This window comes from Cheilinus undulatus, linkage group 5 (assembly GCF_018320785.1).
Source record: "Cheilinus undulatus linkage group 5, ASM1832078v1, whole genome shotgun sequence".
Lineage (NCBI taxonomy): Eukaryota > Metazoa > Chordata > Actinopteri > Labriformes > Labridae > Cheilinus > Cheilinus undulatus.
Window position 1 is genome coordinate 7,184,517 of NC_054869.1, and position 26,895 is coordinate 7,211,411.

A 26,895-nucleotide genomic window follows, 5' to 3' on the forward strand; every position below is an offset into this window, starting at 1 on the left:
GACGTGTGTGCCCCTGTGTTCGCTGTCTGCGCGCGCTCCTGCCGCGCTGCCGCACAGCATCCAGGTGCTGAAATGTAGCCTAACTTACCGCGGCAGCCCAGGCTCTGCTACATGCTAATATGGGAGCACAATGGAGAGGAGACGGGGTGTGATGTCGACGATCAACACACCGACACGGAGCAGACCAGATCCGCAGCAATGAGCTCTTCCTTTCCAAAATCTGAATCCACGACCTCCTTACTGAAATCGTCCTCCGCGGCGAGGAGACCCACACACCTCCCCGAACGCAGCGCAGAGAGCCGGAGAAGTCAGCACCACCATCAGCATCAGCACCAGCATCACCACCGTCCCGCCGCAGTCCACAGCAGCAGCAGCAAAGCCGAGGAGTCCTTTTGGTCGGCGGAGTGCGACGTCAGCGCCCGGAGACCCCTGTGCCACCCGTCCCTCGTCGGCAGCCAGGACAGTAGTAACAATGCAGCCACGCGGGGCAAGTGCAAGTCACACGCCCCTCACAGCCAAGTCCCCGAGCCACCGGAGCCCAACGGCGAGGCGGGCCGAGGTGTGAGAGAGCGCTCCAGCAGGTCGTCCAAGTCCACCACGCACCACCGGCACCACCACCGCAGGAAGCACCACCGGGAGTCCGAGCGTCCACCGGAGGCTGGAGCCGGAGGACCTGAGCCTGAGCATCCACGACGCTCCCACACGCACAGCCGCACGGTCCCCAGGGTGCCCTCTCTGTCGGATAGCACCGACGACAGGGCTCCTCTGTGCGAGCCGAGGGACCCCAAAGGAGCCAATGGAGGGGGTCAGGTCAGCAGTCCGTCCCCGTCCTCCTGCTCTCTTGTCCCGCTGTCCAGCAGGTCCTCCAGGCGGTCCAGGAGGTCCAGTGCTGCGTCCTCCGCATCTGAGATCAACTTACGCACCATCCTGAACTCACTGTTCGGACAGGTAAGGACCTTACACTGAAATATAAAGAGATCTGTCACTTATGTGCTCCTTAATCACATTCACAGCTGAGAGAGAGAGGTCAGTAACCTGAAGGACCAGGTAGACGTCAGTGAGGCCCTTTAGACAGTCACAGTCAGGGGAAAAACATCTGAAGCCACAGAGAGACATGACTACAAAACATTAACAGATATGACAAAGAAGTATTTTCATATGTGACAGGATAACTCAAAGTCTTTATATGATGGTAACAGGCGAGGTGGAACTTGAAATGAACAATATAAGCTCACAGATTCATGCTTTTAACTCTATTTTTATGCCATTATACCACACAGTAATCCACAGTTTCATTCCATGTCTCCTCCTTAGATCCACTGTATCACAGTCTGTGGGTCTGAAGAAATTGTGGGGGTTTTGATGGGCCAGAGCTCCCACAATGGACATTTTTATACCACTAAATTCTATTTTGATGCTATTTTTATGCACTCTTGGCTCTTTATTTACATTTTAAATCAGGAGTGGGCATCTGGCAGCCCATGGCCAGTCTGTGAGACCCGCAAATGGATTTGAAATATAAAAACCTTAACCCTCCGGCATCATAGGGACATTTTTGTCCATTTGGGCAAATTTTTCCTCTTTCTCACCATGTTGGCTGTGTTAGTGCATATGGTTTAATTTTTTGCAACAAAGTTTCTTTCTGGGCAAATTTTTAAATTCAAATTTCAATCAGTCTAATAGGTCAGGGGAACACTGGGAAACAAATTTACTACCATTTAAAGCCATTAAGGACAAAAATGTCCACGTCCCAAAAACTGCTATAAAACTTAACAGATTTTTTTTTTCTGCTTTTTTTGCAAAACACCCCCCCCCCCCCACACACACACACACACACACACACACATTAGTTATCTGGAATAATTACTGTTTTGTGTGTTTTTTAAGAAAAAATATGACCATCCTATAATCAAACTGGCATTTAAAGGGTTTAAATCCTGAAAATTATTCAATAATTGTTTTAATCAGAACTGAAGTTGATCAAAAGACTTGACCAAAAAAAGTAGGAAAAAGTGTATAGTATTTTTCTTGCCATTTTTGGAAGTGGGCGTTTTTGTCCTTAATGACTCAAAGGGTAGTACATTTTAAATGGGATGCTTCACAAAAACTAAACATGCATCAAAGTCAATACTTTAGCTAATCGTTGATATATCCAAGCTGGATTTAGAAATAATGCCCCAGCCATCCAATATCTGGTTAAAGGAAGATATCACATTTTTTCACTTTAAAAAAAGGGTTAAAATCCTGAAAATAATTAACCTGACATGTCAGATGGATTTGTTTTACACATCCATCTGGGAAAGCTTCAATGGGAAATGTTTGAGAAAAGGCAGAGGCTTTGAAAAAAAACTCAGAGTTTGATTGGATGAACGTCCTGTCTGTCACATCTCTACGGGCCAATCGGAGCAACAAAACACGTGACGTAGCTGCTATAGAGCTGTGCGTGCGCAGCTACTGAGGAATACGTGAAGCATGGCGACTGTAGACATGTCAGTACTCGACTTTTGTTGTTTTTGAAAAGAAAACAAATCACTGCCGTTCCTTGTTCTTCATTTAACGAAGAAATGTTGTCAAGTTCTGATAAAACTGGCGCTTTAGCAGCATCCACGCTAATCTCTTCCTCCATAACTGCACCGGCTCTTGCTGTTGCTTGTTTACATTACGACTCTGCTGCGCCTGAAAGTACTGCCCCTCGTCGCTGACTGGTCCTGTCACTTTCTAACCAGGTCCAAACGTTTCAGATGAGAGCTTTGCAAGATGGATTCGCCAGTGAGAGACACAGAAACGGGCGTATCCATCTGCTTTGCAAGGTTAAAAAACAGTTGAATGTTTGGTAGTTTTGAGCACAGCTGAAGTTGTTCAGGAGGTTTATGCAAAAAAAGCAGAAAAAATATTACTCTGCTAAGTCTAATATTGTTTTTTCAGTGCCGATACTGATACTGATTGTTAGTAGTTCATAAGACCGACAACCTGTATTTAAAAACTGATATGCATTTATTATGATGTACAAAATGTATATAATGTGGCAAAAGTAAAATTGCATGATATCAAAACAGGAGCAAAATAAACATTGACATGAGAAATGGCACAGAGCAGCACGGCAGAAGCAGGGAAACAGGAGCAGTACCCAGGATTAAGTGTTGAACAGCTAGTAGTACTAAAATGTGACTAAAACTAAAATGCATTTGATTTAAAGACTAAAACTAAGACTAAAATGAAAAATAGCTGCCAAAGTTAACTCTGGCCAGTAAAATGAAATGCCGGTACAGATAGCTGGCCAAATGCTAAATATCAGCGTCATGAATTGGTCAGGCTGATAATCGATTGAGCCCTAATCTTTAGTTCTTTGCAAGAAATATGAGCTATGATTGGCTCCATTAATATCTATTTACATTGTAACCTGACATTCCAAATTGACTGTTTCCTTTATCAATTGTGAAGATATGCTTGACAATCATGTGGGAAAGCTCTCATACAAAGTGTCTGGGAAGGGTGGAACTTTTCAAAAACTTCTTGGATAGTAATTGGATTAACGTTCGGTCCATCATATTAACGGTGGGTCAATCAGAGCGACGAGACTAAGTACGTTAGTAGGGATGCAGCTCTGGCAGTAACCTGAGCTCTACCGTTTGGCAGTTGTTGTGGTAGTTTATGAAGAGCAGAGCTTGTTGTTGGATAAAACTCATGCCGAGGCGAGTTGGAAGAAGTGCAAAAACGTCTCCATCAAGAGAAGCTTTCAGTGTGGCTTTTTGCTCTTGTTTTAATATTCAGAATAAAAACATGATACTTGCACCCCACGAAAAGGATCAGCACACAGTGAAGAAATCCCTTACCCATTTCTGTTTGCCTCCTCAAGTCAGCAGAGCTGGCTGATGGGTAGCAAGACGCCAGCACTTCATCAGGGTTGTCAAATGGGAACCGTCCCTAGCCAGTGTTTTGTCCGGTTCAGTCAGGAACACTCCTGTCATACATTTTACAGTTTTATTGCAAAATGGATTTATACAGTTTTACTTGGTGGAGAAGATTCTGAACAAAAGATGCTCTCTGTGTTAGTCAAGCAGCTGCTTTGACTTCCCAGGGAGCGCATGGCTAGAGACCTGATATGGATGGATAAATTTATGACCATGCATATTAAATACAATGAAATTAGTTCAAAAGCAATTCATTCATAGCAGCATTAATCTGAATATGAAGGTGCAGCAAGCTTTATGCTATAAAGGAGGAGGCTGGGGTGGAGGAGGTTAAGTGTCAGCAGCAGTGTGGTGCATCAGCATTAATGCGAGTAGGGATTAGTGAGAAGTTTCATATTCTAATACACCACCATGTTGAGAGAAAGAGCTGTGATTGACTATGAGAGCTGGGAGGCGATAATTGGCATCAGCTGATCACAGCAGGGCGTATGACTACCATGTCCTGCATGAACTACCGGTAAGCTTTATTAGTCTCAGAGGGCTGAAGAGTGAATCCAGCATCTCAGAGCAGTCGCTCCAGATTAAAGAGATCTGGCCCAGTTCTGATAAAACTGCTGCTGTTGCCACATCCGAGTTAATCGCTGCACAGGCAGCAGTCATTGTGCATACCGGCTTACAACACAACTAAACTGCACCCAAAACTCAGGTCCTTTTTCAGACCTGGCACAGTTGATCCATATCAAATGTTTTGTTAAAGGCATTGAAAAATGGCTTAAACTGGCTTAGTCCTTTCATTTTAGCATTACTATTTACATTTGGGTTCAAAAACATAAACGCTGGTATAATAATTTCAGATGAAATTGTTCCTTTGGTTGAATTGTAAGCAATTAATTTGAGAGTATCCAACATTTAGTAGTATTTGGCCCCTTGGCAGTAAGGATGAAATTAATGTGGTCCTCCTCATCATCAAAGTTTGCCCATCCCTGCTCTGAATACTCATCTCAGTTAGTGAAATAAATCTGGTTGGATGCTCACATTGCACCTTTGCCTTGAGGCCCCTTAGTGCACAAGACCCCCTTTGCCTAAGGGTAAAACCACCTACGTAACTAAGCTCCTAAAGTGCATGACTGCTCCTTGACCAAAGCAATCAAAAACTAGAATTCCAATTATGTGAAACTGACTTTGTAGAGCCTTTTCCCCCTGGAGTGACCTGCTGAAGAAATATGATGGTTTTACACATTAATTTAAATGGAACAGGCTACATTAGTTCCTCGAAAAGTACATAAAAAAATCTGATAAATTAAACTCAGTCAGTCTGGCCATGCAGAAATGTTGTTTTTACCACAAAAACACAGATATGAAGTGGTTAACTGTGATTTTCTGGCTCCACTGACGACTTGTTTACAATCAATATACTCTTAATGTGCTCTGTGATGCAGCCTGTAAAACACTGTCATTTCTGGACAGACTATAGAGGCAGAAGCTTCCTCTACACATCCACTCCTTATGTAATTTGTAAATCCAGCACCACCTCCTCAATCAGCAGCCCTGTCTCATTGAAGTGGATGTGCCAGGGCAGATGAAATGTTCTGCTGCAGAGAGGTGGAAATCTCTGATGTGCTAATGTGTATTTGGGAAAAGGACAAAAATATATTCATGATGGTAGCGCTCAATCAGATAACACTGCAGCGATTGTTCTGCAGCGTTTGAAGGGAATCACTTTGATGCTTCTGTCTTAAATAGAGGTTCTATTTCCAGTCTTAAATTTATATTTAAGACAAAAGAAAAAAGAGCTCAGGTTCATCTTGAATTCATCATCAAGCAGTTTTATCTCTCTGCTGATAACACACTGTCTATCTCAGGTGTATTTTTAGTCAAAAACCAGGAAGTAATTCACCTTTACTGCTGAATTAGGAAGCTTTCTGCTCTGAATAGGCTCAGCACAGGAACATAGAGACGTTCCATTGTGGCTCCAAGAGAGAAATCTTCTCGTACTTATAGTATGAAAGCACCAGTCTACAAATAACCTGTGAGTCAGTGAGCGAGCTGCTCTGTGAAAACATTAGTGTGACCTGAAAAAGGTCTTTGATGAGCAAGCTGGATGGAGAGGAGTTCAGTGACGGGCAGAAATGGAACACATGGCTTGAGAGATTCATACTTTGCTTTTGGCATTCGATGGATTTTTTGGGAGGCTTTGGGTTCGTTTTGACGAGCTGGAGTGGGAAAACATGTGAGCAGATGGTGATCTGGTACCTGGGGAGAAGGATTGTTTGAGTCCTTTCACAGAGGGAGTCACATCCTCACTAATTAATTTCCTATGTGGCAGAGATTACCTCACTAGCTATCTTTACTATGCTCTTGATTCTGCAGAGCATCACATACATGTCAGTGTAGAAATGGACTGCACAGTGAGTGCATTGTTTACATGGTGACAGTCCTCATGCACGGCTCTTTGTTTCCACGAGGCTGCCAGAGGTCAGAGTGACCTTGTCTCTTCCTGCAGAGGGCAGAGGAGGATATGATGGGAGTGGGGGTGGTGAAAAAAATAAAAAGAAAATGTGCAGAAATATTAAATGCAGCATATGCATTTAAATGCACAAGGCAAGAATTCAAATCTAAGCAGGTGTATCCATCTAATTTATCACCAACATATCTGATTACTCTTATTTAAGTCACATTCAGCTGATGGGTCCAGATAATCCTCTTATTTCAAGATATAAAGAGCATGATATATGACCTGAATGGCTCATTTATTTAACTAAAAATTTCAAGTACTGGTCACTTCAGGATAATCAAAAAGGCCATTTGCTGACCTCAGTGGCGTTTAGACAAAACACATGTGGTGAATGAAGCAACGACACCATAAAGGCATGACATAGTGTATGTACTGATGATGCATGAAAGGTATTTATCAGAACATATAACTGATAAATACCTACCTCTGACGGCTGATACCAAAAACATATCGAATCTATACAGTATTGTGAAGAACCTTGAGGCATGTTTGGGCCAAAAATTGAGGCTGAAGTAAGGCAAAGATGTGGCGAGTGAGCTGCCTAAGGGCAAGAAGGATTGACACAACCCCAGCAGTGCTCTGGATGTCTGCATATTACCAAGGGCACGGGAAATAACCTGTTAAAAAAATAACAATGTTCACTGGATGTGGCAAGTAAGCACAGCATAGGGTACCATCCGGGTTAGGGTTGCCAAGAGCACCTGGTTGTGCTGTGGATGTCCCAAGGTTCCTAAAAGCACAAGCGGTCTCCAGGTTTATTGCCAAGGCAGAAAAAGAGATGCCATCGAGCTTGACCTAAGCTTCCAAGCAGGCACATTTACACACAGACATCAAAAGGGGCTTTTTCTTCCACGAGAGAAAGCGCCCTTTTTCTGAGGCGTTTTTTTTTCCTCTTTAAAATGAATCTCTCTCTATCTTTTCATATATATATATATTGTATATTCCTGTTTGCGCACAGCTTTCCTGTCAAGGAAACCTAGATTTTGAAAAACTCTAAATAGCAGGTCGGGAGATGACGAGTTCCGATGCCCCCTGCACCCCGCCGCCCCTCCCTCTCCCTTCTCCTGCAGCTGCTGTGAACACACAGACACCAGCAGCAGACTCTAGCTCTCCCATCACAGCCTGCTGCTGTTTCTGATCTTGTGTGGAGGAGAGTGCTAAAGAACAGAGGACTAGAGTTTACAAAAGACCAAGTAGCCTATGGTTAGCGTGGGTCATGCTAACGTTCACATATGAGCCACTAGCTGGTGGCCCCACAAGCTACTAGCGGGGCCCAAAACCGAATGTTCATTCTCATCAGAGAGGAATTAAAATGGCCTGTCTTTATTCCTTATATGCTTATAAATAAATGTCAGAATAAAACAAGCCGCCATGATACACTGAGGGTGTTGTGCAGATGTCTGCAATGTCTCAAATATTTTTCACTTAACATTATTTTAGGATTACTTAAGATTAATTTGGTAAGTTAAGAGTGTATTTTATAGGCCTAAAATAAAAAAAAACCTAGTTATTTATTTTGTGGCTAATAGATATTAGGTCTGTTTTTGATTATTTTGATTTTTGTAGCAGTGGATAATTGCTAACTCAACTGAGTTAGTCGCAGTGTCCCTCTTTTCCACATTTATTAGAACATTTATTGTGACAATACAGTTTGCTAGTTTGATAATCCTGCCTCCATTCCTACAGTTGTGTTACATCAGGTTACCAGCATCTCCGCCATAATTGCACCGGCTTATTGTTGCTGCTTGTTTATGTCACAACTCCGCTGCGCCTGAAAGTACTCCCCCTCGTCGCTGATTGGTCCTGTCACTTTCTAACCGGGCCGAACAGTTCAGACGGGAGCTTTGCAAGATGGATTCACCCATGAGAAACACGGAAACGGGTGAATCCATCTGCTTTGCAAGGTTAGCCTTTATTTGGACAGGACAGCTGAAGAGGGACAGGAAATATAGGGAGAGAGAATGAGAGGAAGACGTGCACCAGACAGCGCCGAGACCAGGAATCAAGCCAACAACCACGGTGTTTAGGACTATGATAAAAGAACTAAAGGCTTGGGCTTAAACAGCGATAAAGCGCATCCAAAGGCACATAACAGGCTGTCATGCTTAATAAATGGAGAGGTTCGGGGGACAGCTGTGTTATTTTAGTGTACAAGTCAGAACTAAAAGAGAACTGATGTTTTTTTCATAGGAATTAAAAATATGCACTGACCTAAGTCATATTAGAGGTAGGTAAGAACTGTAAAGTGCACCCTTGATATAAAATAAAGGTGTTGAATGTGGTGAAATGGATGTTGTCAGACTGTGAATTTGTAAAACCAAATCAGACAGAGCCAGCTGGGATACGCGGCAGATCACAAGACTGTCAGAATGATTTTATCATTAATAGCTTTGCCTTTCTGCTCTCTGGCAAAATCTCTGCAGTTTTTAAATTCCTGTTTAATCGACACTCCACCTTCGGCTTGGTGTTACTGATACTCACAGTACCAACCTTGAGGTCACTGTAGCTCTTCAGAACGGCCCATGTAGGATCACAAATGTTTGCAAATGGAGACTGCATGGCTAGGTGTGGCCAAATACTTTTGTCCATATAGTGTAGTTATGCATTACATCTGTGACTGAATAGACAAAGCTCACAGCTGACAAATGCTCAAGGATACAAGGGATCACTCTTTTGTTTCTTCACATTTAGAGTAAAAGTACTTGATGTATTTCTGCAAGGGGAAAAGTGAAACTTACAGGACACAGAATTAAATGTTCCACATGTGCAGTGTGAGGAGTGTGTGATGCCATGCAACATCTAATGCTTTGCATGCTGTTAGGTACTTGTAGACCAGAGCATAAGGAAAGATGGTTGGGAACCATTGATCTACAGGTATTGTGCAAGGTTTTGTTTTATTTCACCCCTAGGCGAATCGACTGGTCAGTACATGGATGTAACTTCAGTTATCTTAAGTTGACTACAGCCCTGTAAACATTAGTATCAGTGAATCTCTAATTTACTCATCCGCTCACCCTGACTTAAAGCAAAACTTCCCAGCAAAGTCATTGTAAAAACATCAGCAGTTTGAATTCATGCATGCAGCACACCGAAAAACTCTGGAACTGTCTGAGAGTTTTTTGTTTGTGTGGGAACAGCTTAGGTCGCAGATTTGCCTTCCAGTTGAAGGAGCAGGTGAGGAGGACAGCAGGGCTAGAAACAGGTCGTCACACAGTGTTCTTGTAAAGCTGCACAGTCGAGATTTTCAGGGAAAGAGCAAACACAGAGTTACTGACCCTGAAGTTCAGGAATGCTGCCCCGTCATTTTTCACCTTTGTCTTGTTTACACTCATATTCCCGGTCGGTCGGAGCGTGTGGACTTGTTTATGTTGTTTACAGCGGGAGAATAACAGTTTAGTCAGTGTGACAGTTGTGTGAAATATCTCACAGACAGCGCATCACCCTCCTCTCCTTTAATAGGCATCTTTCTGTTTCCCTCCCTGTCCCACTTCACTCTCATTTAGCCTCACACTCCATGACTCCCTTCTTACCCAGTGTTGTTGCTTCAGAAAGTACAGAACCGGACAAGTCACTGTTTTTTAAGAGTAGACGAGCATCCTGGACTTCATGGGTCTATCTGTAACCAGAGTTTGTACTCCTCTAAGGATCCAAACGGCACATTTAAGGGAGAAAAGGTCATCATGGTCCTTTCTGGTGCCTCTGCTCTCCTTTGGAATGGGAAACTGTTTAGACTGGCCTCTGAATATGGTAGGTGTCTTTATAGACGTCTCCTGTGGTTTTTTCCTACATGTGACAGTCTAAAGAAATTTTCTTGATAATTCTGCATCCATTTTTTCACTAGAGTCATATTTAGTCCTAACTAAAACTAACTAAATAACCAAGACTAAAATTCAGAAATAATTTTGGTTAACTGAAACTAAATAAAAACTAAACTTTACCAAAGAAAGGAAAACTAACTAAAACTGTATAGTGCGCTTACAAAACTAACTAAAATAAAAAAGGAGACAAAATATCCTTAGTTTTTGACACAACCAGACTGACTGGCACCGACACACATGACTCTAGAGTGTGTAAAATTGCCTGATCTGATTGGTTAAGACTTCACACAGTGGTAGTTTAATGTCTGGAGTTGTATTCAAACATCATCATTAAGAAAATAAAATAATAAGTGAAGAGAAGCCTGTTTTAATATGTTTTTAAAAATATATGATGCTCACTCAGCCCTGACATCTATCTGTAAAAAACTAAAACTAACACTTAAACTAATCAAAACTAAACTAAAACGAAGGTTTTTTGCAAAATAAAAACTAAACTAACGAATCAGCAGTCAAAATTAATAAAAAATAAACTGAAATCAAACACAGAAAGTGAGAATGAAATAAAAATAGAAACTAATGAAAAATCCAAAACTATGAGACAGTTGCATAGAAGAGAAATGAATCTACCAAAAATCAAATTTTAGACATTAATAACAAGAAATCACACAAAAATGCTTCAGACTAGGGTTGAATAATTCTGGATTTATACCGATATCTGATACGCTGTCATTTCCAAACTCATTTTAGCTGAACTCAAAGAACTCAAAGTTTCTCACGCGCTAGAATCAAGCTGTTATTGAAATTACATCTCTTATGAAAGGCAGGTTCCCGTGGAGGTTCCCAGAGAGAATCGTGGCACAGTTTTAGAAATGAAAAAAATTGCACAACACATCACTGTCAAGTGTAAAAAAAACAACTAGTTGACCTAAAATGTAAGTCCTTACTGCAAAACGCTGAAGGACTGTGGGAGATCTCAGCTGAAGTGTACGTCTGTTGATTCTGCTCTAAACTGCACAAACTGATATGGGTAATTTTCACATCTGCTAAAGTCTGTTTGCTGATGACGTTACATCACAGCGAAGAACTCAGATGGATGGCAAGAAGTGATTTCTGCATAAGAAAGCACTATCAAAAAGTTTTGTGCTGTCAGCAGTCGTGCAAACCCATGTAGTTATGGCTACTTTTGAGTCTGGAAAGTTGTGACACTACCAGGCAAAAGAATGTTAAGTTCTCACGGTGAAACAGCAGCAGACATGGATTAAACATCTGTCTAAAGATAGGACGAGTGGTGTCACACAGCGCTTATAATGGTCTGTGCTCACCAAACAGTCCGGTTTGGTTCATTACATGATGTCACATTTTGGCACAGGTAACCCTGATCTTACTTGTGTTTCCAGAACCCGGTCCAGCCTCAATTGCTGCGATAGAGAATCTCTTTTTAGGGATCTAGATTATCTGGATCAGCTCAATAATGAGAGCTGGTCTTCTGGCTCTAAAATGTCTCTTTGTTTGGTACTAGTTTGGCTTTTTAAACATGTTTTTACCCTCAGATGAGGTTAAAGAAATTTGTACGCTAAGAGGCACATAAAAAAACAATAAAAATTATATCATTAAAACTTTTTTCCAACTTCTTTTGAATACATGTTTTAATCAAGATCAGCCCTGATCATATATATCAAATTTTAATTAATTTTGGGGATTTTTTCCTTTCGATGGCAGTTTAAGTGTAAAACTCTGATGTTTTAATGTCAACAAAAACAAAAGAAAGTTTTTTTCACGTACAAAATGCAAATTGGATTTTCTTAAAGGGGATAATCACAGCCTTGAATGTATCAATATCTATTGATTATTACTGTCGGGGTGTAAGTGACCAAACATGGATGCCATGCATTATTATCCTTAAAAATACCACACATTAAAAAGAATACATTTTTTTTTGCATTAATTTATTAATCAAGGTCAGACCTGATCATAAATATCAAATATTGATATGATTTTAGAAACTGAACCCTTTCAAAGCCAGTTTAAATGATAAACTCCTGATGACTGAAATGTAAAAGAAAAACAAAAAATATACAGTATATTCAAATACAATCTAGAAAGGCTGGGCAATCAAATCGAAAATTAGATTGAATCCAAATATGGCCTGGTGCAATTTTAAATCGCAGAAGCTGCAGTATTTCTTTTACCTGAAATTTGTGACAAAATGCCAGTTTAAAACTTTTTTTTTCAGCAGAGATGTTTTGCATCACATATCATGCAATCATTCATGTGTGATTATTTTGTAAAGGGTCTACTAAAAATCCTACTTTCTTCATTTTGTACATTTTTCTTTTTAAATATGAGAATTAAATAAAAATTATCACCCTCCCTTCAATAAAAATGTTCATCTTTAATTTGCAATACCAATCAAAGTCATCACAGATAGATACTATTTTCAAAATTGTTCAGCCCTTGCTTAATCTAATATTGTGTTGGTTACAATATAGAATGATTTACTGCTTGTGTTTTCCAGAAAATACCGAAGATGAGGGCCTTAACAAATAATTGCATATTAAATCAGCCCTACTATCTAGCCACATTTAGCCTGTTTATTCCTTAATAGAAGCAGGAAGCTAATTGCTAGCCAAATTAAGCCTGTTACATTTTTTACGTTAAGATTTTTATAAACTAAAGCAACAGGAAAAAGGAAAAAAAAGGGGGGGGGGGGGGGGGTACAATTATAGTGGGGTAGTAGCGTTGCCAGGAGCCCCTAGTTGTGCTGTGGATGTCAGCAGTCAGCGGTCTCTGTGCAGTATGAAAAGGCCCAGACTAAAGAGATGCCGTCAAGCTTGACCTTGAGCCAAGTGACACTCGTGTGTTGGCGTGTTGAGCTGGACTCTGCCCACCCCCTCTGGGCCCAGGTTGTGACCTGTGATGAAACCTTAGCGCCCTTCATGCCTAAAGTTCTGCACAGGACTGTATGTAGAGACTTTCTAATGACAACTGCAGCGTGCAGGTCCATTTCCTCCATTCTCATCGATTCCTAACTGCTGTTCTTCACCTCCTGCCCCCATCTGATTTTTGCACGACAGGATCGCATGATTACAAACAACCCATACCAATGATTGACTTCCAGAGCTATTATCTGCCAATATTATGCCAAAAATATGCATCTCCATGTTGGACTATTGCCATGATACAGAGAAAATGATTGATAAAATGTGATTTCTAGTGTTGTGTCAAAGAGTAAAAAATCAGCCCTGTAGGAATCAAAGCCCTTGTATTGGATTTATGTCATTAAACATTCATACTGTTAAATGTTGGTGGTTTAGGGATTGAAATGACCCTATGAATCCTGTCTTATTCTTAGCTTGCACTGCTGTTGTTGGCTCTGGAGTTTATTGTGTTAAACACGTCAGTTTTCCGGCGTCAGAATTTGGCAGACCTTGGTGTGCAACAGGACTTCTTTTTTTTTTTTTTTTTTTACAAGTACAGGATGTCCCACAGAGGAAGATGTTACATAACATCTTCAAAACACAATGCCTTTTGAGAATTCAACACATATAGCCCCTCTCCTGGCGGCTCAGCTCGTCTTTTTCCTGCTTCTGAGCATGTTTACTGTTGAGCTGACTCTGTATAGGTGTGAGGTGCCAGTCCCTTCAATGTGGCAAGTAAACTGTTGTGAATGATGAGCGGAAAGTTGGCAACCTGCTGTTTTATTGTTGCATTTACCTTTCTGCTATGTCTGTCACACACTTGCATAAACACAGTAAGGTCTTTTTGCATCATTTCATGTGTTGCTTATTTTCCAGGATTTACTTTATCAGATACACTTCCTCTCTGGGCATATTTGTGCGCTCATTTCTGCTCCAAATATCTAAAAGTGTTTGTGAGGCTTTCTGAAGATGCTCCAGGACACTGAGAGGGTGTTCAGAGGTGGGCCAGGCCCAGTTTTTTTTTAGTTCTATCAGGGGAAGTTTATGGCACAGTGCTGCATGCTTGGGGACAGAGTACATAACTTTAAAAACTTCGGGTCAAAGCAGCAATCACTCCCAATGCCAGTGACACAACTGTAACAGGACGTGTCTTGTAGTGGAGGCTGTCATGGCGGAGCCACCTTGACAGATATGACTTATTTACCTAAACTAGAAAGCACAAGCTCTTCACTGTGAGTGGAGCCAGTTGATCAATGAAATTCTTTTCACAATAGAGCATAAAAAACACATTAGATGTTGTTGCTGAGACATTTTACCATTAGGCGTCTGAGAAGTGAGGAGACCAGCTGTTGGAGTTTTGGGAGAGGAATGTTGTCCCGTTCTTGTCTGATGTAGGATTCTAGCTGCTCAACAGTCCTGAGTCTTCTTTGATGGATTTTTCCTTTTCTGTTGTCCTAATGTACTCACTCAATGGAGGAAGCAATAATATCATGGACTTAGACCGAAAAGGATGATCTCTGCCCTCTGATGAGGGCTGCACGCCATGGCGTAGCGCTCTAGACTCACTTCCAGTGGGCTCACTCGCTCGCCTTCGGTCGGACCAAACCTTGGGTGCTTCGGTGCACAGCGCAGTCACCCTATGTGGAAATTGCATCTTAGCATTGTCTTGCTGAAATAGTCAAGGCCTTCCTTGAAAGAGATGTTGTCTGGATGGGAGAATATTTTAAAACCTCTTTATTTTTTTCAGCATTGGTAGTGCCTTTCCAGATGTGTAAGCTGCCCCTGCCGTAGGCACGAATACAACCCCATAGTATCAGAGATGCTTTTAACAAGCTGGATGGTCCCTCTCCTCTTCAGTCTGCAGGAAACAGCAGCTGTGGTTTCCAGAGGAATTTTAAATTTTCATTCATCTGGCAACAGAACAGTTTTTCATTTATCCTCAGTCCATTCTATATTAGCTTTGGCCCAGAGAAGACAGCTGCATTTCAGGATCTTGTTCACATAATGGCTTCTTCTTTGCATGATACAGCTTTAACTGTCATTTGTGGATGGCATGGTGACCTATGTGGACAGACGATGATTTCTGGAAATCTTCCTGAGCCCATGCAGTGATTTCTAGCGCAGAATCGTGGCTGTTTTTAATGCACTGCTACCTGAAGGCCCAAAGATCATGAGCATCCAATACTGACCTTCAGCCTTGTCCATTGAGCACAGGGATTTCTCCAGATTCTCTGAATCTTTTGATGATATTTTGTACTGAGTGGGTGGGGTATCAATTCAGATAGCTTTACTTTCTCCCCTTTAAGGGCGACCCTGAGTACAGTACCCTAGTGACTAGCTTCATTTCTGTCCACCACTGCATGTTAGCAACTCAGGGTGATCTGCTTTCCTGAGTAAAGGAGATCAGGACTACTATCCCTTTTATCCACATTCATTTCTTTTTATATCAGCTTTATCACTAACATGGATAGACTTTATCATTTCCAAGCACACTGGCACAACATCTACTTCCGAGCAGTTGTGGGGATACTTGCCTTTATTTTCCATCTAAATATTTTACTATTTCTACTCTCAGTTGTCAAAAAGGATCATGCAGGTTTGGGAAATGATCCTTAGAGTTCACTCACGGTCATAACAGTGTTCTTGAGGAATACAGGTGTATAAATACAGTGCTATTGAGTGCTGTATTATTCATCGTGTCTGTTCTTCACATTAAATGTGTCTTTTCCAACCTCTTTTGTTTGACTGATACTCCACTCATGTCAGACAAGTAAACATATTACTGGAGCTAGCAGCCAATGAGCTAAGCTTAGCACCAAGGCAGGAAACTGTGGAAAACTGCTGGTCTGTGTCTGTTTGGATGTAATAAATGTCATCTGCCAGCACTTTTATATCTCTGTCATTAATGTGTCAAATCTTGTTTATTTAATCCTTTGATAGGGTTTAAAGCAGTGACCCCACTCACTCTAAAAACTAAGCCCCTGAAGCATGCTCAAGGGAAAAAAAACAGTTTCTGTCAAAATCAAAACTGAATTTTAACTGATTTTATAGGAAACCTGAATTAGATGTGTGGCTGATTGAATAGTTTCACATTTCAGAGTGAATAACCAAGGTAAAGATAGTGTGAAGGATTTTGGTAACTAAGAAAAACAACCTGTCAACCATGATGTGAACTTGTTTCAAAATGATAAAGAGGGGAATGCAACAGATTGGAATGAATCAGACAGACGAAATGGAATGATTTAGACTGACAGAATGGAATAGATCTGGAGGACAGAATGGAATGAATCAGACAGACAGAATGAAATTAATCAGACAGACAGAATGGAATCAATCAGACTTGACAGTAGGAATCAATCAGACAGACAGAATGGAATGGAATGAATCAGGAGGACAGAATGGAGCTATTCAGACAGGCAGAATGGAATGAATCGGGGGACAGAATGGAACTATTCAGACGGACAGAATGGAATGAATCAGGGGGACAGAATGGAATCAGAACAAATTGAATCAAACAGACTGACAGGACGGACTCAATAATACAGACAGAATGGAATGAATCTGGAGGACAGAATGGAATCAATCAGACAGACAGAATGGAATGAATCAGGAGGACAGAATGGAGCTATTCAGACAGGCAGAATGGAATGAATCAGGAGGACAGAATGGAACTATTCAGAGGACAGAATGGAATGGATCAGGGGGACAGAATGGAATCAGAACAAATGGAATCAAACAGACTGACAGGATGGACTCAATAACACAGAGAGAACGGAGTGATTCAGCCAGACAGAATGGAATGAATCAGGAGGACAGAATGGAACCAGTCAGACTAAATGGAATCAATCAGACTTGACAGAATGGATTCAGTCAGACAGACAGAATGAAATAAATCAGACAGAATGTAATGACTCAGATGGACAGAATGAAATCAGTCAGACAGACAGAATGGAATGATTCAGACGAACAGAATGAAATCAGTCAGACAGACAGAATGAAATAAATCAGACAGAATGTAATGACTCAGATGGACAGAATGAAATCAGTCAGACAGACAGAATGGAATGATTCAGACTGACAAAATGGAATCAGTCAGGCAGATGGAATGGAACTATTCAGACAGACATAATGTAATGAATCAGGCAATCAGACAGAGAATGAATTTAGTCAGACAGATGAAATGTAAATATTTTTACTGTTCCCTTATTTCCCTGTTTATCTATAACAAATTCTTTTTTCTGTGTTTATTCCTGTCACAATCTTCAACCTACTCAAAGTACATTGTTGCCTTAGAAAATAAAAGCAGGCCAGTTTCCAAAGAAGACTGTCACCCTTGGTTTAAGATGATAAAAAAAAAATTCAAATGAAACAAAAATAGTCTAAATGCAAAATAATTGAATTTCAAAATGCAGAAAATGATTGTGGTTTACTACATAAATTCTGAGATTGATCATGATTTATTTGAAAGCTCTACTTTGTTGGTATATGACATCTTAAGTTGTGCTTCGAATTGTTTGATATAAGCTCATATGATAGCCTGATACGAAAAAAATTTGGAAGAATTCTTTTATTGTAGTATCGCATACCATATTTTACGCTTCTGGCTCTGCCATGTTTCCAAGTCAAGTGAACTTTATTTAAATAGCACATTTAAATAAGTCAGGGTCAACCAAAGTGCTTTACATAGAATAATAATCTCTCTTTTGAAATAATATAATAAGATAATAGTAAAAGTAATATTCTGATTTCCTTGGGTCTTTCAAACTAACGCTGGAATATTTCTAAAAAATCTTTAAGGCCAGCTTCATTAGTAAACAAAAACAGATTGTACTCAGAATTTTTTGTCCTGCAGATGCCAAGTAATTAAAGTTGAAGTGAGAACACAACAGGAAATATTCAGGAAAACTCACCACAGGTGATTGGTAGGGGTTGATGGTGTTCTTACTCCAAGGCACAACTGGTGTAGCTAGTGTGATCTGTTTGTGTGTAATGAAACTGCATCATGATGTTTTTTCTGCTGACCTTTGTGATTTTGTTGATACAATAAATCGAACTACATGTAGCCTTGATATAAAGGAAATAATCTCATCACAGCATCTGACTCAAAGAGTTTTGTCCGACAGTTCTTTCTACAGCATGTCTTACCTCCTGAGACTTCTTTGTCAGGGATGTCGCCCGTCTGTGTTTTGCTTTTGTGAACTCACTCTTCACTATTATGCCATGCAAACGCAGGTAAATTGCATTTAAAGAGCTGCCTTGATAACACAAGGTCATGTCTGTGGAGGTGTTTGTGCCGTGACATGAGTAAAGTGATGACGCCTGCAGCCATCAGTGAAGTGGTGACGGTTAATGAACCGACTGTGATTGATTGACACATTAAAGTGCTGATGGGGACACATACGATCGGCCTCCGTGTCCTAATGTCAGCGCTTCTGGTCAGACGGTTGTTTTTGGGGCCTGACGTCAACGCTCATGTTGTGTTTAGACATCTCTCTGCTCCTGCTGTTAACCCCTGAGGGTTCTGGGATATGTCTGCCTCTCTCTCTGTCCTTTAAAGGTTGCGTTTATTGTAAGCAAGTGCTGAAAAAATAGAAACAGTCACATTCTTCTGTGAACTCCAGGGTTATGGTCCCCAGTCATGCATGATAGGAATCTGACTTTTCATACTGGGAGGTTTGGTCATCGATATGGGGAAGTTTCAGCCCCCAGATTTTCTCCTTACACCGTTAGCCTTCCTGAGGAGAGTTATGGAGAAGATCGCTGGTTTAGGTTTGGGCATCAGAGTCAGAGCGTTGTCAAGGGTATATTTATTATGTCAGGATGTGTGTTATGATTGCTGCTTTTTTTCATATAGTTAATTTATGTTATTTCTTACAGGACAGAGAGCTGAGGCCAGAGGAAATGGATGGTATGTCCTCTTTTTAGCGTTTACTCACAAAATGATCCATGCAATAATTAAACACTGCTCCTTTTCTAGAAAAAGATGACATAACTTACATTTACATGCAAAAATTACAAGTGAATAAACTGAAAATCTTCCTTATGATGCTTCTAATTTTTCTTAACAGAGTTGCGGGATGCTTTCAAGGAGTTTGACAAGGACAAGGATGGTTTCATAAGCTGCAAAGACCTTGGAAACTGTATGAGAACTATGGGATACATGCCCACAGAAATGGAGCTGATCGAGCTGAGTCAACAGATAAACATGAACTGTGAGTACTTCACTGGCCTGTGCATTTAAATGTGAAGCGTTAAATGTTGTTTTACCCTCTGTGTGGACATTGGATTAATTTTTTTTTTGCCTTTGTGTTTTTCTAAAGTGGGAGGTCATGTTGATTTTGAGGATTTTGTTGAGTTGATGGGCCCTAAACTCCTCGCTGAAACTGCAGACATGATCGGAATAAAAGAGTTAAAAGATGCCTTTAGAGAAGTAAGAGTCCTTTGGTTCTCAGATTTCTGATTTTTTTTCTGTTCCAGTTTTAATTTTCTTGATCTGTTTTTGTTGTTCTCAGTTTGATACCAATGGAGATGGTGCCATAAGTACGTCTGAGCTCAGAGACGCCATGAGGAAGCTGTTGGGTCAGCAGGTAATATCTGGATCCTATTTAACCCTCTGATGACACCTTTTGTTTTCACACTCACTTTGCAAAGACAAATTATTGTTATATTATTTTATATTTCACTTTCAAATTCATGATGAAGACAATTATCTGACATTTTTAACAAACTGTAATCTGGAAAAGTTGGGACGCTGTGTAAAATCTGAAAAAAAAAATCAGAAAATAATGATTTGCAAATTATTTTTAACCTATGTTCAACTGAAAATAGCACAAAAACAAGATATTCAGTCAGGAACACGCATACATTTTACCATGTTATTTAAAAATGGAGCTACAGTTTTACTTGGGAGAGAAGGTTCTGCTCTGAAGAAACAGTGCAAACTGACTATAATAACATTAGTTTAAAAGTAATTTATACGCTATATTGCCAAAAGTATTCACCCACCCATCCAAATAATTGAAATCAGGTGTTCCAATCACTTCCATGTCCACAGGTGTATAAAATCAATCACCTAGGCATGCAGACTGTTTCTACAAACGTTTGTGAAAGAATGGGTCGCTCTCAGGAGCTCAGTGAATTCCAGCATGGTACTGTGATAGGATGCCACCTGTGCAACAAGTCCAGTGGTGAAATTTTCTCACTCCTAAATATTCCACAGTCAACTGTCAGTGGTATTATAACAAAGTGGAAGCGATTGGGAACAACAGCAACTCAGCCACCAAGTGGTAGGCCACGTAAAATGACAGAGCTGGGTCAGCGGATGCTGAGGTGCATAGTGCACAGAGGCTGCCAACTTTCTGCAGAGTCAATCACTACAGACCTCCAAACTTCATGTGGCCTTCAGATTAGCTCAAGAACAGTGGGTTGAGAGCTTTATGAATGGGTTTCCATGGCCGAGCAGCTGCATCCAAGCCATACATCAGCAAGTGCAATGCGAAGCGTCAGATGCAGTGGTGTAAAGCATGCCGCCACTGGACTCTAGAGCAGTGGAGACGCATTGTCTGGAGTGACAAATCATGCTTCTCCATTTAGCAATCTGATCGATGAGTCTGGGTTTGGTGGTTGCCAGGAGAACGGTACTTGTCTGACTGCATTGTGCCAAGTGTAAAGTTTGGTGGAGGGGGAATTATGGTGTGGGGTTGTTTTTCAGGAGCTGGGCTTGGCCCCTTAGTTCCAGTCAAAGGAACTCTGAATGCTCCAGCATACCAAGACATTTTGGACAATTCCATGCTCCCAACTTTGTGTGAACAGTTTGGGGATGGCCCCTTCCTGTTCCAACATGACTGTGCACCAGTGCACAAAGCAAGGTCCATAAAGACATGGATGAAAGCGTTTGGTGTGGATGAACTTGACTGGCCTGCACAGAGTCCTGACCTCAACCCAATAGAGCATCTTTGGGATGAATTAGAGCGGAGACTGAGAGCCAGGCCTTCTCTTCACAAATGCGCTTCCGGAGGAATGGTCAAAAATTCCTATAAACACACTTCTGAACCTTGTGGAAAGCCTTCCCAGAGGAGTTGAAGCTGTTATAGCTGCAAAGGGTGGACCGACATCATATTAAACCCTATGGATTAAGAATGGGATATCACTTAAGTTTATATGCAAGTCAAGGCAGGTGAGCGAATACTTTTGGCAATATAGTGTAGCATGCATCTCAGTATGAGGGTGCAACAAGCTTTATGCTATAAAGAAGGAGGCTGGGGTGGAGGATGTTAAGCTTTGCCAGCAGCAGCGCGGTGCATCAGCATTAATGCACGCAGGGATTAGTGGGAAGTACAGCACGTCATATTTCAGTACGCCGCTGTGCTGAGAGAAAGAGTGATTGGCTGTGGGAGCTGGGAGGTGATAATCAGGATCAGCTGGATATCAGCTGATCACGGCTCGGCGTATGACTACCATGTCCTGCATGAACAAATGCTGAGCTTCATTTAATACTCAAGCTGATAAACTTTATTGCCTGGAAAAATACACACATTCTGAATTTGATCCCTGCAATATGTTCCAAAAATGCTGGGACAAGAGCATGCTTACTACTTGTTAATAATAATAACTATTTCTATTGCACTTTTAAAAACAGGGGTTTATAAAGCACTTTGACAATAACCAGAGGTACAAATAAAACAAAACACAACAACAAAGATAAAACCCCAACAAGAGATCCCATGGAAAAAGTCATCCAACATTGTTATCTCAAACAGCATAAGAACTCAGGAGACATAAGGTATGGCTATTAAAAATGAGACTGTGGTTCACAGTCACACCAAGTGTGTACTAAAGGTTGGGTATTCACACACAACTGCTGTAAGTTTACAAGAAGTGATGTTTTTAGTTCACTGCTAGCTACAGAACAGCGGGTGAATCTTTCAGTACATTAACTGAGGTGTATGTGCATGTCATGTGCATGTGTGTTTGAATGGCACAAAAGATTTAGTGAAGGCAGAGAGGCTGTCCAAGACCATGGACATTCTGGGCACTTATGCACATCAAAAACTTCTGAAAACATTCAACAGACTGAACAAATCTTTTAAACATTTGCAACTCAGTATAAGAATGATAGCGGGAATTGTCTGCATTGATAAAGAGACAGTTTGTCATATTTTGCATGAAAATTTGATCATGACAAACATGTTGTCCCAAAACTTCTGACTCCTGATCAAAAGGAAAAACACAAGCAAATTTGTGGAGACATTTGGAACAAATTGAAGGAAACCCAGATTTTTTTAGGAGGGATTACATGAGATGAAACTTGAATCTTCCAATATGATCCTGAGATAAAACGACAGTCAATGCATTGGAAAACACCATCATCACTAGGATGTTGATAGGACAAGTCCATATTCAAGGGCATGTTGACTGTTTTCTTTGACATTAAGAGTTTAATTTTGGAGGAGTGGGTTCTGAAGGGGTCAACAGTGAATAAACACTATTACAAACAGGTTCTATAGAAATACAAGAAAAAGTCTGGAGAAAGAAACCACAGATGTTGAAAATAGTTTCATTCTTAATCAAGACAATGTTCCAGCTCACACTGAGCTCTCAGTAAAGCAGCTCCTAAAAATAGTTCACCTGATCTAGCACTGTGTGACTTCTCTTTTTCTAAGATCAAAACTGTGCTCAAAGGAACACGTTAAGAGTCTGTGTCAGAAGTTAAGAAAAGAACCACAGAGGTTCTGGGACAGAAGATCTACTGCACTGCTTTGATCAATGAAGACCTGAATGCAGGAAGGAGAGGAGACTGAAGGAGGAAGACAACCAGCAGCAGTTGGCTTGTGGAGCTCCTCAACTCCAAAAAGCGCGGAACACACATCCAATTCTACATTAATTTTCACAAAACTGTAAACATTAACAATCATAAACATCAATTTCTTATCTCAAAAACTCCCAGAAGGGGATTTAGTAATGAAATACAAAAAGTCTAAAAACACTCACTCCCTCTGTCTCCTGCTGCCTGCACTGCTCACAGCATGAAAGTTGAGAGTCTAGCGGTTCGATGAAAACACAATCTTTTGAGGCAGAAGAAACAAAATTACACGAAATGATAAACAGTGATTATTTAATCACTTTTATTTTCACTTTAAAAACATTTTCGTTACTTTGTATTTTAATTCCCATGCATTCATTTTCATTAACTAAATTTGTAATTTTTTGTTACTTCATCAAAGCCCTGTTCCTTAAACAACAAATGAAAATGTTTGAGCTGAAAATGAGAGACGGTGAATGAAAAACTTACAAAATGATGAAATGAAATGATTTTTTTATCACATTGCAACAATTTTCATGAAATCAACCTTAAATTTATCAAATCCCTTCATAATTTATCTCTTCATTTTTTAATTCAAATGGGAGTTTTTATTTCTTATCTTTCTAATTCTTGCATTTTTATCACCTCCACTTTTATTGTTTGTTGCTACTTATAACTCTTCTATGAATATCACCTCTATGTGTTTCTCTATTAACTGCTGCCTGTCTGTTGTTTCCAGGTTGGCCTAAAGGAGGTAGAAGATATCCTGAGGGATGTTGACTTAAATGGTGACGGGCTCGTAGACTTTGAAGGTAAATCACCTTTTCTTGTCTACTGTTACAGTTCCAATAAGAAGTATTCACCCCCTTAGATGGTTAACCCCTTTATTTGATTTTATTAATCAATGATGGTCAATATAATTTGGCGTTTTTGACCAAAAAAAACAAAACCTCTTTAATGCCAAAGTGAAAACAGATTTCTACATAATGATTTCAATTGAATAAAAAATATGTGATGAAAATTAAGTGACTGCATAAATATTCAGCCCCTTCAAGTCAGTATTTAGTAGAGTCACCTTTGGCTGCAATCACAGCTCTGAGTCTGTGTGGATAGGCATCACTCAGGCTTGCACATCTGCTGCAATTTGATTCAATTCTTCTTTGCAGAACTGCTCAAGCTCTGTCAGGTTGCAAGGGGATCAGGTGTGCACAGCCCTTTTCAAGTCCTATTGGATCGAGGTCTTGGCTTAGACTCGGCCACTCCAGAACATTCACCTTGTTGTCTTTAAACTATTTCTGTGTAGCTTTCTATGTGTGCTTCAGGTCATTGTCTCGCTGGAAAATAACTCTTCTCCCAAGCCGTAGTTCTCTTGCAGACTGAGTAAGATTGCCCCAGGATTCTCCTGTATTTTGCCACCTGGGTCCAAAACTAAAACTCACTAATTACATTAGATTTTGTCTCTGGCTGATAAATTTTTGAGACCACTCACCACGCTGGCGAGTAATTTTTTTTACCAGCAAAAAATTCATTTTTTTGTTACTGGAGAACGATGCTGGTATCGGCTGGTTTCCTGGCAGAGTAATGTGTATTTCAGACTGAGACCATCTTTGGTCACTTGTGTCAGTCATGATGTCATTCACAGCATGCTGAGGTGGATAGCTGGTTGTTACTGTACCCATACCTCCTTGCTTGTAGAAGAAGAATAAGAAGAAGTAGGAAAAAAGCATTACGTGGCAATGCTGGCCACATGGTGCCTCCTGCAAAAAAAATAAAAAAATAAACCCAAAGAACCTGCTGAGACTGAGGTTTTAATGACCGGCGACCAAAAGACGGAGGTTAATGTTGCTGCTGCCACCACCGCCACCCCCCAGTCTCATCCACCGGCAGCCAGTGGTCAGACATTCATGTTTATATTGGGCTGTTGCAGTCTGGTGGAGCTAAAATTTTATGTCTCAACTGTCCAAAGGAGACTGAAGTCAGTGATTCAGGTAAAATTCCTTACTGAAAGATTCTTTTTGCACTGTAGTAAGAATACTACAGACTTTATTAACCCAAATATTAAAATTAACTTTTGAAACAGTCATTTATATTTTAGCATACATTATTGCTAGTATTAGTGCATACTATGAAAATATTGATTGAGAATCGCATACAAGACCCAAATGACATGTTAAATAATACTGATAGCAAATTACAACACTTAAAAGCAATTTTTATTTGGTTGGCTGGTAAAATATCTGCCTGGCTGGTAAAAAATTTGCCACATTTATTTTGCCCTCTACCTTTATAAGCCTTCCAGTGCCATCTGCCGAGAAGCATCCCCACAGCGTGATGCTGCCACCACCGTGCTTCACAGTGGGGATGGTGTGTTTGTGGTGATGTGCAGTGTTTGGTGTCCCCCAAACTTTCTCCCTCTTGACCATGGAGTCTCCCACATGCCTTTTGGCTTGTTATTGTTTTCTTCAACAGAGGCTTTCTCTTTGCCACTCTCCCATAAAGCTCTGACTGGTGAAGAACCCAACAGTTGTTGTCTGCAGAGTCTCTCTCATCTCAGCTGCTGAAGCTTGTAACTGTCAGAGTAGTCACAGGTGTCTTGGTGGCCTCTCCCACTAATCTCCTTCAGTTTGTGAGGACGGCCTGATCCGGGCAGATTTAGGCCATATTCCTTTCATTTCTTGATGATGATTTAACTGAGCTCCTTTCAAAGAGGTGAACACATTCTATAGTCTGTATTTTGCATTTCATCATTCTCCTTTACTCTCTCTTGTCTTTCCACAGAGTTTGTACGAATGATGTCTCGCTAAGATCCCTCAGTGATCCGTCCTGAATGTGAAGCCGCGTCCTTCTCAACGGAAGACACGCTACGATGTCTGAGCCACCCAAATCTGAACGACACTGGAATTTAAACTCCTTGAATGTTGTGGAGCGAGGAGTCACCTCACACTTTCAGTCAATAAGTGTTCTTCCTGAAAAGTCTCCAGTTCAACTGAGGCAGAATTTGCTGTAGCCTAGCTGATGATTGTCCAACTTTTTGATTTTTGCACTTTAATTCTCACTAAATAACTTCCTGCGTGGATAGATCGCTGGTGTCTTGTCTCGTCTTCTACACGATTTTAAAAGAGTGTCTCACAACATGTCGCCGTCAATGTACATCTGTGTCAGGATGAGGGAGTATCTGTAGAAGAGATATAAACGGTCAGTGCACTGTCAAACGTTTCAGTATGTTTCCACACAGTGTGTGTTATATTTTAGAAACTGTAAGTGGATCGTCCTTTGTGTGACATTGGTGCTCCTTCTAGGAACCCATGTGGCAATATAACACCTGTATTGTAACTGTGTGACCATCTGTGATTCCTCACTGTGCCAGTCCAGTCCTAGAAAAGAATCACTGTCTGAGGAAGCAAATCTCCAATATTAACCAGAGACAGAACTGTGTAACACATTTCATACATGTTGTCCTCTAGTGTCTTACATAAGGCTGGATTGGAATGCTATTTGAAGAAAACTCTCAAAATTTAAACAAAGAGAAATAACGCGCTGACCGACATTTCCTTGTGTAAGACATTAGAGCAGGGTTGTCATATCTGGACTGTATTTACATTGAATGTGATTCTGTTGTTCTCGTACTGTACGTCAATGTCAATATGATTGTAGTTGTGGTTACATTCCACACATCTGTGTTGTCAAAGCAATTTTTATGCATGCCAAAGAAAATTTATTAAATTCAGTATGCACATTTGCATTTTTGTCTAAGAAAGTCAACAAAATAGTTTGCCAAGTTAACTGTAGAACAATAAAAGGTGTTTACATTTGAACTCTCCTTTTCTGCGGTGTTTCTGAAGAAAATACACATGCACCCGTAGGAATCAGATTGGATTTGAGAATGAAATGATATATACTTCAGAAAAGTTTTTCCAAATTGGGGTCCCTA

At 40.6% G+C, this 26,895-nt stretch overlaps 1 protein-coding gene across 3 annotated transcripts; it reads left to right on the forward strand.

The window, feature by feature from the left end:
• On the forward strand, window positions 1-26,758 carry cabp1a (calcium binding protein 1a). 3 transcript variants are annotated; one of them, XM_041786738.1, is made up of 7 exons: window positions 1-948; window positions 19,040-19,070; window positions 19,231-19,374; window positions 19,483-19,592; window positions 19,675-19,749; window positions 23,704-23,776; window positions 25,743-26,758. In XM_041786738.1, the coding sequence occupies exons 1-7, from the start codon at window positions 112-114 to the stop codon at window positions 25,766-25,768; spliced, it is 1,296 nt and encodes a 431-aa protein (XP_041642672.1). In that variant the 5' UTR covers window positions 1-111; the 3' UTR covers window positions 25,769-26,758. The 3 variants fall into 3 exon arrangements, with proteins under 3 accessions (XP_041642672.1, XP_041642673.1, XP_041642674.1); XM_041786739.1 differs by lacking the exon at window positions 1-948 and adding an exon at window positions 9,937-10,173; XM_041786740.1 differs by lacking the exon at window positions 1-948 and adding an exon at window positions 18,906-18,963.
• Window positions 26,759-26,895: the final 137 nt, after the last annotated feature.

Coding starts and splice junctions, on each gene's coding strand:
- cabp1a (XM_041786738.1), top strand. CDS start 112: ATGCTAATATGGGAGCACAATGGAGAGGAGACGGGGTGTGATGTCGAC. Junction 19,071..19,230: donor GAGGCCAGAGGAAATGGATG/GTATGTCCTCTT, acceptor TTTTCTTAACAG/AGTTGCGGGATGCTTTCAAG. Junction 19,750..23,703: donor GGAAGCTGTTGGGTCAGCAG/GTAATATCTGGA, acceptor TGTTGTTTCCAG/GTTGGCCTAAAGGAGGTAGA.